We start from the raw sequence: 14,295 nt of genomic DNA on the forward strand, positions 1-14,295 counted from the left end.
CTGGCCAACCTGCTGACGCTTAAAACGAATAGAACAAAATAATGTTGCATCGATTTCTCTTCGTAGTGAAGTAAAAAGCATTTTGACGCTCCACCGCTGTTAAGGTCTTTGGAGACAGGTTACCAACTATGACTGGAAAATGATGAGAAAGGAAGTTGACAACGGCCGTGTTTATACAACTATCCTGCCATTCCTCTCAAGTGATGTGGGTAAACACCACGGAGCCTAAATCGTTACGGCTGGACGGGGATTCCAACCGGTATTTGGTCACCGAGAGAGAAGAATTGATAATGTAGTATTCTTGATCACCAAAACACGGACCTATACACTAGCTTGCATCCCAGACCTTTCCAGAGAATCTCACGTAGCAGCAACGTTATAAAAGTGGCGTCAGTGATACCGTCGGCGACGTCCGTCAGGAACACACTCATAACGACAAAATGCATGACTTATAAGAAATTCGTAACCCTTTAAACTCTCATGGGCGCATTTCAGAGAGTGGACTAGGGCCCCCGTCGAGATGAACGCCGTCCACGCCCTGGAGTCCGTAGGCTTCGATGCTGATGACCTGAGGAACTGCCGCAACGCATTCAGTGGAGAATTCTGGTAATTCTGTCTTCTGTGAAACCTGAGATAAATTTATCCGACTTAGACACACCTAAGTGTAACATCTTAACTCTCTCTTTGACAGTATCCATTTATGGCACTGTTCTTTAAGCATACAACTACCATCAGGTGAAATAAAAGTAGAGTGTTTGTGTAACTATAAAAAGCTTATGAAATTTTGTGTACAGTACATTTCAAGGTCACAATTTGTAACAGTGTCATAATTTTGGCGGTGGTGGTCTTGTATGTGTCCTAACTTTCTTCAGTAGTTTTATACCTATTTTTGCTTTATAGCTTTTTTTCTGACGCAAATTTCTGTTTCAGCCCCATTTATGTTGAAATTAGAAACAAAACTGCATCACTGCTGTTAGATATTCTGTACGACAGGTATTCACAACCTGCTGTAGTAGCTCAGAGGGCAGACATAATGTAAAAAAAGAAAAAAATGGCTCATGGAGTGAAGGCATATTGGCGGTGTTGCGAACGTCGAATGGGAATGTTAAAGGGTAGAGCTTTCCGCTACTACGTTTCTCCCCCTTTATTCATTTTTTTCATTCTGCAGCTTGCATGATAATGCTGTGAGACGGTGCGGCCATTTGGATGCACTTTAGATAACTTTTCATATGTCTTCACCACGCTTTTTGTTTTCTGACGCAGGCTGGAACCGCGCGAGTGCTACGGTCGCAGGTTCGAATCCTGCCTCGGGCATGGATGTGAGTGATGTCCTTAGGATAGTTAGGTTTAAGTAGTTCTAAGTTCTAGGGGACTGATGACCTCAGATGTTAAGTCCCATAGTGCTCAGAGAAATTTGAATCATTGTTTTGTTTTCCGACAAAGTTACTCGTTTCGACTTTACGTCATCTTCAAAGGCAGTGTTATGTCAGTCATGTAAAATTGTTCATTGGATAGATTGTATCACGTCAACATTTTGGTATCGTGATCGGGAATGTTGACGTGGTACAGTGTATCTAATGAACAAATTTATATGACTGACGTAAGACTGCCTTTGAAAACGCGTAAGGTTGTTGGAAAAATAAAAGTGTAGTAAAGACATAAAAAAAGTTATCAAAAGTGCACTTTATTTCCGTAAGCATACTAACACAAACATCTCATTGTGAAAGCACTCGATCACATGAATCGGGTGCGTACTTCACACGTCATCACAGGCCGGAAAGAAGGCAATGGCATCCAAATTTATAAGAACAGAGCATCGAGGACACTGTGAGATGTTCCATGAAGGTACCTTGCTCCGTAAAGAGAGCAAGAATTCTAAAATCAGTGCAACACATTCTGGCAGGAAATATTCAATGCTGTACAACACAACACGGCATTCTTCAAGGTAAAGGTATAGTTTAAAGCAGAAAAATAGTAGTATTTTATATACTTTTATTAAAAGTATTTACATTAACACGATATGAAGCGGAAATATAATGTTGAAGCACGTTGGTTTTAGTTGTATACGATCTATACTCGAATTGAAACACCAAAGTATTATACAAGCCGTTGTAACACATAAGTTGCTTACAATAGTAACATGTTAACGCCGCTTTTGAATGAAGTAACATTATTTACAGATGTTAATAGTTTGAAGAGACAGGGACGCGAGTTTTTGTGTAAGATCTACTCTACAGATAACGTTACGCAGTTACCCGAATGACACAAAACATAGAAACAAGAATCTTACGAGGAATTTTACTGAGGCTAAGAAGTCACTTCAGCCCAGCAGATTGGCCCAGAAGGTGGGCCAGGAGGCGATGACCTTGATGCCGTTGGACATGAGCTGTCCGCCGGTCTGCGCCGCTGCGTTGATGGAGTCGGTGGCAGCGCCCACTTGGTCAGACACCAGCTGGCTCACGGCGCTGCTGACTCGCTCGCGCTCCGTGTTGATGGCGTTCGGGATGAAGGAGATGATGGCGGCTATCGGATTCTGGGCACTGGCGGTAGAGGGAGAGCTACTAAAGTTGAAATGCGGCAAGAAGTTGCTGAGGTGAGGGAAGACGACGCTTGGGGTCTGTGAGCTGGACGACCCACCGCCGGACTGTGCGCCGCTGCTGTCGCTGCCGCCACTTCCAGAGGACGAGGTGTCGGAGCTGGAGCCTGTAGCGGCGGTCGAGGAGTTACTCTGCTGGGGGGCGGCGTCCTGCACCTGTCCCTGAGGAGCGGCCTGGAAAAGGAAATGATTTCCATTTGCATCTTTCAAATGTCATTCAAATGGGATAATTGAACTCTTATGAATTGGTGTAGAACGACAGAAGGAAATCCAGAGACTTATTAGCTTGTTGACGTGAATATGTGCTCCATTTTTATTAGTAGGATGATGCAGTCAGTATAAACCGGTGTCCAAAATTAAAGCTACAAATGGAAATTTTGCAAGGTTGCGTTTATTTTGCAACAAAATAGTGTAAACATGTGGAAATAAAGTGGAAAAGATGTAGAGAACACAGAACGTAAACAATTGCAATATGTATAACGGTAGGCAAAATCGTTCTTCGTTTTTTACGACTTAATGGATCTGCACACGCATGCCGACAATTGATTAATGTGCTGAACATGGGATGTTACCACCTCTGGTTGCAATATAGGCCTGACCGAGATGGGGCATGCTGTGAGTGATGTCATCAGTCTCATGTTGAGATAATAACGCCAATTCTTCCTGCAGACCTGCACGCAAGTCTTGGAAAGTGGTTGGTGGGTGCTGTCATTATGCAACCTGTCTCTCTAGCGCAAGCCAGATATGTACTATGTGATTCAAATCGGGAGAGCGAGCAGGCCACGCCATGCATACAGTATCTTCCGCTTCCAAGAACACATCACCCACCTGTGCTCTATGAGTTCGAGCATTATCGTCCATCAGTATGAAGTCTGAATCCATAGCACCTCTCAACAACGGCACGTGAGCTCCAAAGATCTCGTCGTGATACCTTACAACACGTGAACCTATCCGATTCACCCGTACAATTTCGTGAAGTGGTGTTCGTGTGGTCAACATAATCCCTGCCCACATCATTAAGGATCCTCTTCGCTATCGGTCTCTTTCCACATTGTTTCGATCCCGAAATCGTGTTTCAAGTTCTCCAAAGATGGAAATCGAGAATCACGCTCCCGACCAAATCGGGACTCATATGCGAAAAAAACATTGGCCCACTCTTTGACAGTCCAGGTGGCATGTTGACGACTCCACTCCAGACGTTCCCTTCTGTGAAGATGCATCAGAGATACACACACAGAAGATCTACAACCATGAAGGATACTCTGCCGAAGCCTTCTGTAGATAGTTTGTTTCGGTACAACATGTCCAATGGATGCTGCGAGGTCAGATGCCAGTTGCCATGCAGCGTTAAAGCGGTACTGTCGTGCCCTTACAAATAACGGTCCTCTTTGATATCACAAGTGGTCGGCCCTGCCGTGGTCTTCGGGATACAATTTCGGTCTCTATAAATTGTCGCCACATGCTAGAAACAAACGAACGATTCACATTAAGCCTTTGGGTCGCATCAGTTTGCTACTGTCCTGCTTCCACTCTTCTTATGGCCCTCCACCATCGAGAGTCCGGTAGGCGTCTTCTTTCCCCCATGCTGCACCGTCTGTGGCTGTATACACATCCATTGTGGATGTGGAACTACCTAGCAGACATAACCCCTTTTGATAGATGGCCTGACGTTGTCGTTGACGGGTTGTCCACTGTCCGGAATGCCATCTTCGGTACAGAACACGCATCTATTGCTGAAGCAGTTCTTTTTAAATGAAATGTCTAAGCTTTCTTTTTTTATTTTAGATACAATCACGTTATATTAATCATAAACGATTTCGGCCAACATTGCCTATCTTCTGTTGTTAATCTTTTGCGGCATTCGGTCAACAAAACATTCATCACGTAGGGTGTCTAATCACTGAATGCTGTTCATGGCAGCAGCGCCTGAAGATGGACAATATTGGCCGAAACCGATTATGATTCTCGCATTTTGTATGATTATACTGTGAATTAGACAGAATTCGGGGAAATAACGGTTTGTTGCCAGTGTACTAAATAAAAGAATTGGTGCTAAAACATATGGATAGCGGGTTGTTGCCAGTGTTCGAAATAAACGAATTCCTGCCAGAACATATGGACAGGTACAAGAACGAATGGACGGATGTTAGGGTTTAACCTACTCTCAGTGACGATGTCATAAGAGGCTGTGTACACGCATCTATTGCTGAAGCAGTTCTTTTTAAATGAAATGTCTAAGCTTTCTTTTTTTATTTGAGATACAATCACGTTATATTAATCATAAACGATTTCGGCTAACGTTGCCTATTTTACGTTGCTATTGGTCTTCGGCGGCATTCGGTGAACAAAACCATCATTATGTAGGGTGTCTAATCACTGAATGCTGTCCATGGCTAGCAGCACCCGAAGATGGGCAATATTGGCCGAAACCGATTATTATTCTCACATAGAATGCGACTGTGTTTGAACTCATTCAACCGAATTTCGTCTTGCACTACAATCGTCTAAGTATTTACCCGAAACGAAATTCCCTAATCATCATGTCCGGTTACGAAATTGAGCTCCGATCCTTTAGAATGCGAATCCAGTGTCTTAACGTTTGCTTTACGTTGCATGGTGTCAATTCACAAAAATGAAAGCCTTTTAGAGCTAGCCGGGAGCTGAAACTGATGTGAATAAAATTTGTAGTAATGGTGATACGATGACGTATGGCAAGTGGCGGTCAGAACTGAGGAATCGTTCTTTGTGCGGGTATATGAGCTAACCGAATAACTATGCTGTTGGTCTTTCTTTCGAATGAATAAACTTGGATGTCGCCCCACTACATAATTCTTTATTTGGGGTATTTTATCGTCTAGGGATATTCGTCCAAAGCTAGTGAGAGAGTGGAAAGAATCTTCTCCACGATTATCAACAGTTAAGAAATGAACAGCTCAATGCAAAAATGCCTTTTGTTTAAGAACGGATGAAAACATAAAGTGCATAGATTGCTAGTTGACGATCGCTCATTAAAGGTCCATGAAACAGATGCAGTTATAGGCGCATCACCAATCACTATATGCAGAATGAGGAAACTTTATACAAGTTTAAGTTTAATGACTGATCAGTTGAATGATGAAGATAAGTAAATACGAAAATGTATTTTTGAGCAATGTTTGGACTATTAAAGAAAAAAAAGAAAACCTTATTCTGTTTGCCGATTTATTATCGTAGGTGAACCAGGGTCTACCGTTTCGTGCTATAAATGAAATTATTGTAATCAGTATGTGGGAGCAGATATTCCTGCGCTTAAAGAAGGTTAAGGTGATTATCATCTGCCACACAGGTTATGGCTAGTGTTTTCTTGGTTACAAACGAGAGGTTGTTACACAACTTTGCAAACTATAAAACAATAACGTGCAAAAGCCTGCAAGTGTAATTGACCAGTTAGATAAGAAAGTGTCAGAATACCGCCGAATTGCAAACCATAATTCTATTTGTCAGGACAATGGCAGGTGCGTTGAGCTTGCGAAAATCAAAAGTAAATCGATAGAAGCATATACATACGGCACGCAAACTGAAAAGACTGCGCGTCCTCTCGGCCAGTAACGTCTCGAATACAGGTAAAAAAGAACCTCCCTAATCCAAACATAACCCAACTGACACCCTGTAGACAGTAAATTATAATCAAATCTTGCAACCTCGTATTCCACACTTTTCAACTGTGTTAACTAATTTCAGTCATTAATCCGGCAACTAACTTACAAAGTAAGGGAGATTGTTGTACCTTGGGACACTTTTCAGACTTTCGTCTCTACCCATAAATTTTTAAATGATGGCATTCACCTTTTATATGCTGCAGTCTTTTTCTGAAATTAATAAAGTTAATCCGGAAAATTACGATTTTTCCACTCGCAAGAACATGTTGCAAGGTACAACACGGTCATGTATCTACGAACAAATATTCTACTAAAATTTTAAAGCGTTGCAGTCAATAAGGTCTTGTCAGTTGTCTGTGGGTTGCATTATTGGAGGAAAGTGGGGAAATTTGGCACATCAAAGACATTTTGACTGTAACCTTTATTCTATAATATCCAGAGGCTCCAATTTTCGTATAGCATTAGCTGCGTGAGTTTATTGCAACATATTTTTAAACCATAAATGCGCAGCTACTCGTTTTAGAAAAAGAAGCCTGATGATCATGACATCATTGCATTGCGTCATTGTACCTGTCTTATCGGGTTAACTGGCACAGGGAATGATATAAGGTATTTAATTGATTGGTAAGGTATCGGTGATATTTCCCGTACAATAACTTGTAGGCCCATTGGCTGATCACAAAGTTTGGAATCTGATGTTGTGTTCGGCATGTCTGAAACATGGTCAGAATTCTCATCGTCGACATATGCTATGGGCAACAGATTTGGCAACGCAGGAGTAATTTTATCGTTTTCTGTTTTTTCAGAACAAAACTTGTCGTGGTTTAATGGAGAAATTCCTGCTCTTCTAAATACAGATTCGGCCTTCTCCATTGGCAAAACTTTCATGTAAACCCTACTGAATAGTTCCACCAATGTGTAGGGAGTAATTTTATGTTTTCTCGTGGTTTAGCGTACTCATCGTTATCTCTGTTTAAGGCGTTTTTCAGGGGTCCGAAGAAAGTTAGGTCCAATGGCTGGAACCTTTGAAATGTATATGATTGAATTGTTAGTATTGTTATTTCATTTTCCTTGCAAAAACTGAAATTCTGAAGAGGTGAGTGATTATCTAACACTATTACAATCAGATCGTTCTTTGAAGCTCTTACAAAACATTTGATATGTTGTAACTAATCAAAGGAAATGTCTTCATTACTCCGGTCATCGTGAGAACACCTGTAAACTGCACCAACAGGTCCGCTTTGGCTCAAGGTGGATGTCATTCTTTTCCCAGAGAAAACAGCCAAAGACGGAAAATAAGTTTCGATAGCACTGAACGCTCAAAAAGTTGTCACATTTTTTACCTCTTTCCCAAGAAATTCGCGATCCAATCTGTTCGGTTCCTTTGGCCCCAAGCTGTTTTGGTGGTTTCTGAACTTTAGTTATTCCACATTCGTCTACGTTAAAAACTCTGTTATCTTTGAATTTATATTTTGAAAAGACGTTCTTCAAAGTATCAAAATAGTTTGATAGTGAAAGATGTTATTCTGTCTGACCTAGTTCTTTCTGGCTACCTTCAGGTAATTTGTGGATGACGGTTAAGAAATAAATAATACCACTCTTTTCCAAAATTTTGAAATGTGTGTGAAATCTTATGGGACTTAACTGCTAAGGTCATCAGTTCCTAAGCTTACACACTACTTAACCTAAATTATTCTAAGGACAAACACACACACACCCATGCCCGAAGGAGGACTCGAACCTCCGTCGGGACCAGACGCACAGTCCATGACTGCAGCGCCCTAGACCGCTCGGCTAATCCAACGCGGCCCAGTCTTTTCCAGACAGTTGTTTGCTTTTATTAAAATTGTATGCTACGTTATTAGCCTTTGCATTATTATAAGCCAATTTTCCTGAATCGTGAGCTGTCACCCAATAAAATTACTTAGGTAGTCTTAAACATGATTGGCCAAGTCGATTTTGACGCTTCCATGTTCAGTTTCGTATTTCTACGTAGTGTTACGTTTGACGCAGACTCTTTCTGTGGGTCAACAAGCATGGTTTGTATAAAGGTACAGTCCCACACGAGCGCTTTGCTTAAGAGAAATAATATATAATCCTGAGAGTTAATGCGCAGAGACAGGTATAATGACTCGTATTTTAGTATAACAGGAAATGGCTTACCTCTTAGAATCTCGAGATCAAGTATTAGATGAAACAAAGGCAAAACACACTCCTCCTCCTTGCGCCGCCAATTGGCCAGTAAATGTTCCCGAGTTTTGCATGTTTACTTGTGTAACTAAACATCAGATGACAGCACCGATCAGATGAGCCTGACTCTCACAGTTAAAGACATATTGATTGCTTCATTTTATCCGCTGTGCCAAATTCCCCCATGCTCCTACATTCTACTGCACACCAATAATCAGCTAGTGAAATTAAACTAAGTGGAAGTTTTATCAGAAACCAATTACAAGTTTAATACATTTTGAAATTGAAGATATATGAAACTAACACAAATTTACGTTTACAAGACACGTAAAATTGTTACGATATCAACGAAACCCACTTAACTGACAACTATGCCATGTTACGTGGTAAAAGATCTTCGTCTTCAAGGTAGAAGACGGTGCGCAGCAGTCGAAGTATGGCTGTAACCGTTCACATGTTACGTAAATAGTTTTAAAAATATGTAGAATTTTACTTGTCACAAAATTATGTAACTGAAGAATTAAAAATATATTTCAAATAGATTTGAAATATTACACTGCACTTAAGTGTGAAGAACTCGAAGTTTTTGCAAACGCTGCACAAAACACAACCTTATCTCTAATGACAACAAGAACTCTACAGAATGGCAGGAACTGCTTATGGCGATCTCTTAGTGGGCATTACTTCATGTGATCCTAAAATCACTAGACTGAAGAACCGACCAAAAAACATTATTTGTTCCTATGTGTACTCTTCTCTGGGTACAACATTCTCCCGCTGCTGTACAACAGAATATTATTAAGGACAATTCGGCACTTTTTATTTTGGAAGTGCCAGGCGTTTCATAACGCGATCGATACAAGCGCAATGTTAAGTTGCTTTATTACGAAAGTCTTTGGCACGTAGTTGATTACACTTGAAACTGAGAAATATGGCCGGCCGCAGTGGCCGAGATGTTCTAGGCGCTACAGTCTGGAACCGCGCGACCGTTATGGTCGCAGGTTCGAATCCTGCCTCGGGCATGGATGTGTGTGATGTCCTTAGGTTAGTTAGGTTTAAGTAGTTCTAAGTTCTAGGGGACTGATGATCTCGGAAGTTAAGTCCCATAGTGCTCACAGGCATTTGAACCATTTTTTTTTGAAAAATATGCTCGTTTCATGAGAATTCGAGCGCGACATCCTATGGGACACCTTAAGCTGGAGAGCACACACTACACATTCACATAATTCAAGGAGCTTTGGATTTGTAGCCTGATACTTACCGAGAAAGCCATAAGTGATGTACCTGTCTACGTGATATTTTCGAATCAGGAAAATATTTTTCGCTCCATACAGTGATGAAGTACAAAGTAAGGCAAAAGCTTAAAACTGCATTGGAAACAACTGAGTAACTAACAAAGTTGAAAATAAATGATAAACTACTACTGATGCAACAGGTGTGACAAGATATACATTGAGGAGACAAAAGTCATGGGATAGCGATATGCACATATACAGATAGACGTAGTATCGCGTAAATAAAGACAATGCATTGGCGCAGCTGTCATTTGTACTCAGGTGATTCACTTAGAAAGGTTTCTGGCGTGATTACGGCTGCATGACGGGAGTTAACAAACTTTGAATGCGGACTGGTAGTTGGACATTGCGTTTCGGAAATCGTTAGGGAATTCAATGTTCTGAGATCTAAGTGTCAAGAACGTGCCGAGAATACCAAATTTCAGGCATTACCTCTCACTCCGGACGACGCAGTGACCGATGGTCTTTACTTAACTACCGAGAGCAACAGTGTTTGCGTAGTATTGTCAGTGCTAACAGACAAGCAACAATGTGTGAAGTAACCGCAGAAATCAATGTGTGACGTACGAGGAACACATCCGTTAGGACAGTGCCCCAGAATTTGGCGTTAATGGGCTGTGGCAGCAGACATCCGAGTGCCTTTGCTAAAAACACGACGTCGCCTGCAGCGCGTCTCCTGGGCTCGTGACCATTTCGGTTGGACCCTTGACAACTGGAAAACTGTAACCTGGTCAGTTGGGTTCCGATTCCAGTTGGTAAGAGATAATAATAGGGTTCGAGTGTGGCGCAGATCTCACGAAGCTATGGACTCAGGTACATGAAATGTATTCGCAGTTGCGAATATGGACAACCATCAGCTGTATAATGGAATAACGAAAATGAAAGTTTGTATGAGGCCGGTACTCGAAACCGGATTCTCCGCTTATTGCGAGAGGTCGCCTTACTATTTGGCTATCCGAGCATGACTCACGGCCACATCCAAACTTCCATATGTCGTCAACCATGGGTCTACATCGTGTACCCCTACATCCGTTATGTATATTCCCGTACAGGGGAGAAATTTTACTTGAAAGTCGCTAGCCCGGTGTCGGCGGAAAAATAAGATATAAAAGTGCCTGTGTTATTCCAAATTACGATGCCAAGTTCATTAGGGCGTGCACGTACATTCGAAGGAACACTGAATAGTAATTCGGAATAAGACAGGCAATGCAATATCGTATGGAGTCAGGTTGTCAACGCTGGTGGTGGCTCCCTAATAGGAAATTCGTGGTAAGGTCTTATGGGACCAACCTGCTGAGGTCATCGGTCCCTAATCTTTCGCACTACTTAATCTAACTTAAACTAATTTACGCTAAGGACAACATGCCAGAGGGAGGACTCGAACCTGCGAAATGGGGACTCTCTAATAGTGTGGGCTGTTTTTACATGGAATGGACTGAGTCCTCTGGTCCTACTGGATCGGTTCTTGACTATTAATAGTTATGTCCGCCTACTTGGAGACCAATTACAGCCATTTATGAATTACATGTTCCCTAACAACGATTGAATGTTTATGGGTGACCATGCACTATGTCAACGGGTCACAATTGTTAGCGACTGGTTTGAAGAGCATTCTGGACAAATCGAGCGAGTGTTTTTGCCACCCAGATTCCCCGACATGAATCCCACCGAACACTTATTTGACATAATGGAGAGGTCATTCCATGCAAAAAATCCTGCACGGGCAACGTTTTCGTGTTTATGGCTGTTACGAAGGCAACATGGTCCAATTTTTCTCCAGGGGACTTTCAAAGACTTGTTGAGTTCATGTCACATGGGGCTGCTGCACTACGCCAGGCGAAAGGAGGTCCGACACGTTATTAGAATGTAACCAATGACTTTTGTCATCTCAGTGTATTTGGACAAACCCACAGAGAATCACGTTTTCCGTAAGACACCTAACAGCCAAAATACTGTTACATGGAAATTGGAACAAATAAAATAAATGTCGTATGAGTTGGGCCTCCCGTCTGGTAGACCGTTCGCCGGGTGCAAGTTTTTCGATTTGACGTCACTTTGGTGACTTGCGCGTCGATGGGGATGAAATGATGATGATTAGGATAACATAGCACCCAGTCCCTGAGTGAAGAAAATCTCCGACCAAACTAGGAATCGATCCCTGGCTCTTAGGATTGACATTCTGTAACGCTGACCACTCAGCTACCAGGGGCGGACATTGGAACAAAAAAACAATGAATAACATAGCAGTAGCTATAGGTGATTATACTCGTCACAATTGGAATGTGTAGCGTAGCTTGATACCAAGTTCATCAGTTTGTACACTACTTAGTACGGCGATAGTTGAAAACTGCAAAAAATTCCTCAGATCGTTACCTGTGAAACGGCGATGAGGAGTGCGAGAAGCAAAGCTGATTTGCTCTCCATGGCTGCTGGGTGATGGTTACTTCGAGATAGCTTGTCGAGAGAACGAATGATGCCTGATCTGCAGGAATGGGCTTTATACCCAGTGGGGCGTGCAGCTGCCTGTAGGGCACACGTGTGGGCTTTTGTTTCCGCCTGAAAGCCCCGCTCGTGCACCATGTTTGCGTGATCCACTTTGTAGTGTGTGAACAGCGGTGCGGCTCTACTGTTGTTTCCGCCTGAGACTCGCGGTTAAACGTGGGACACTGACGGAAGGCGCCGTCAGCGAGTCACGGAAGGGCGTTACTTGTGCATTGAAAGCGAGTTCAGCACAGGTGCCTTCATGAGGACGGAAAGCTGTCTTTGATTTCATGAAAACACACTGACGGTAACGGAAACTTTTGACTCAACGCTACCAAATTCATACTCCAGAAGTTCCGTGCCTAACGGATATGTTTTCAACCCTGTGGAGGCCTGTGGAGGATTATTTTCGGTACAGATAAAAGCATTCATTCACATGAAGAATGGCGCGCACGCCTGTGTATATCTAACGCGACTGGAACTTTTCAGAGTAGATCGTAACAGAGCATGCCCAGAGGATTAGCACGGGTAGACTCTGAGAATGATCGAATGTTGTCGAATCATTAGCGTGAGGAACATGGAAGCATCATAACAACAGATTGCACAGACAGCTGACTGTAGTGTAATGGCCAGAGAAAGGGTGCTGATGAGGTGGACTGAGGAAGAACGTGTGTCTAGCTTTTTAATTTTTTTTTTTTTTTGTGCTAATCGTTGCTCTGCACCAACCTTTCCGTAGCACTTGCAACCTACGTCCCCTATTGTTTGTTGCATGTATATAGTCTCTGTATCTCTCTACAACTTTTATCTTCTACAGCTCCCTCTTGTACCATGGAAATAACGTTATGTCTTAAAATGTCCTGTCTTCTTGTGGGTGTTATCCTTATGTTCCTACCTTCGCCGATTTTGCGGAGAACCGCCTCATTACTTACCTTATCAGTGCACATAACTTCCAATATTCTTCTGTAGTAGTGAACACATGGTGTGTCGTGGGGCGATCACTCTGTTTTTACAATAATTGAAAAACCACGATCGCTTCAATATCGTTTACGAGATGACCGGTTTCAGCACCCTGAAGGTGCCATCATCACATCTGGAACGTGGATTAACATTTATAAAACCATATGGACATCATGGCACATGTGGCATTTTTTATGTAGCATCACATCGCAAGTGCTTCCATTCTCTTCTGTTCTGGTTTTCTCACAGTCCATGTTTTACTACCATATAGAAATTTCTTTCCCAAATTAAGACCTGTGTTTGACGTCAGGAGACTTCTCTTGGCCAGAAGTGCCCTCTTTTCTAATCTTAGTCTGCATTTTATGTCCTCCTTGCTCCGTCTGTCATGGCTTATTTTGCTTCCAAGGTAGCAGAATTCCTTAAGTTGGTATACTTCGTGACTAGCAATTTTGATATTACATTTCCCGCTGTACTCATTTGTGGTACTTCTCATTATTTTTGTATTTTGCCAGTTTATCCTCAGTCCATATGCTGTTCTAATGACTGTTCATTCCATTTAACACCCTGCATTTCTTCTCCACCTTCACTGAGTATAGCAATGTCATCAGCGAATGTTGTCATTGATATTCCTTTACCCTGAATTTCAATCCCACTCTTGAAGCTTTCTTTTATTTCCGTCATTGCTTCTATGGTATATAGACTGGACAGTAGGGGCGAAAGACTGCATCTCTGCATGACATCCCTTTTATCTGAATACCTCGTTCTTCGGTCTTCCATTCTTATAGGTGGCTCTTGGTTCTTTCATTATGAAGCACAAATCCAGAACAGCCTCTCTCATGCCTTTACCTTTCCTGAAGCAAAACTGATCATCTAGAGATACTGAATTTCCTTTTCCATTCTCCTTTATATTATTCTTGCCAGTAACTTGGCTGCATAAGCTCTTAAGCTGATTGTACTGTAGGTCCCGCACTTATTAACTCCAAAGGACTACACCACGAGATTGTTTAACAAGCTCTGATGGATATACGGACGGCAACATTTGAAATACGGCACAGTAGTTTACGGGCACGGCGTCAGCATGAACCATCGGGAGCAGATTACTGGAACCTGGGGTGAAGTCTCGGATTGTCGTATGAAG

At 42.2% G+C, this 14,295-nt stretch overlaps 1 protein-coding gene across 1 annotated transcript; it reads right to left on the bottom strand.

The window, feature by feature from the left end:
* Positions 1-1,664: 1,664 nt before the first annotated feature.
* LOC126259642 (putative lysozyme-like protein) lies at positions 1,665-12,327 on the bottom strand. The gene is made up of 2 exons (XM_049956573.1): positions 12,093-12,327; positions 1,665-2,770 (listed from the first exon to the last, which is right to left on the bottom strand). Exons 1-2 carry the CDS (start codon positions 12,297-12,299, stop codon positions 2,321-2,323), a joined length of 657 nt encoding a protein of 218 aa, XP_049812530.1. The 5' UTR covers positions 12,300-12,327; the 3' UTR covers positions 1,665-2,320.
* Between the last annotated feature and the right edge of the window lie 1,968 nt (positions 12,328-14,295).

This window comes from Schistocerca nitens, chromosome 5 (genome assembly GCF_023898315.1).
Source record: "Schistocerca nitens isolate TAMUIC-IGC-003100 chromosome 5, iqSchNite1.1, whole genome shotgun sequence".
NCBI classification, from domain to species: domain Eukaryota; kingdom Metazoa; phylum Arthropoda; class Insecta; order Orthoptera; family Acrididae; genus Schistocerca; species Schistocerca nitens.

Excerpts from the sequence above, each read along its gene's own strand:
- LOC126259642 (XM_049956573.1), bottom strand. The coding sequence starts at position 12,299 with ATGGTGCACGAGCGGGGCTTTCAGGCGGAAACAAAAGCCCACACGTGT. Across the intron at positions 2,771-12,092 it reads TCCTCATCGCCGTTTCACAG|GCCGCTCCTCAGGGACAGGT; the intron begins GTAACGATCTGA and ends TTCCTTTTCCAG.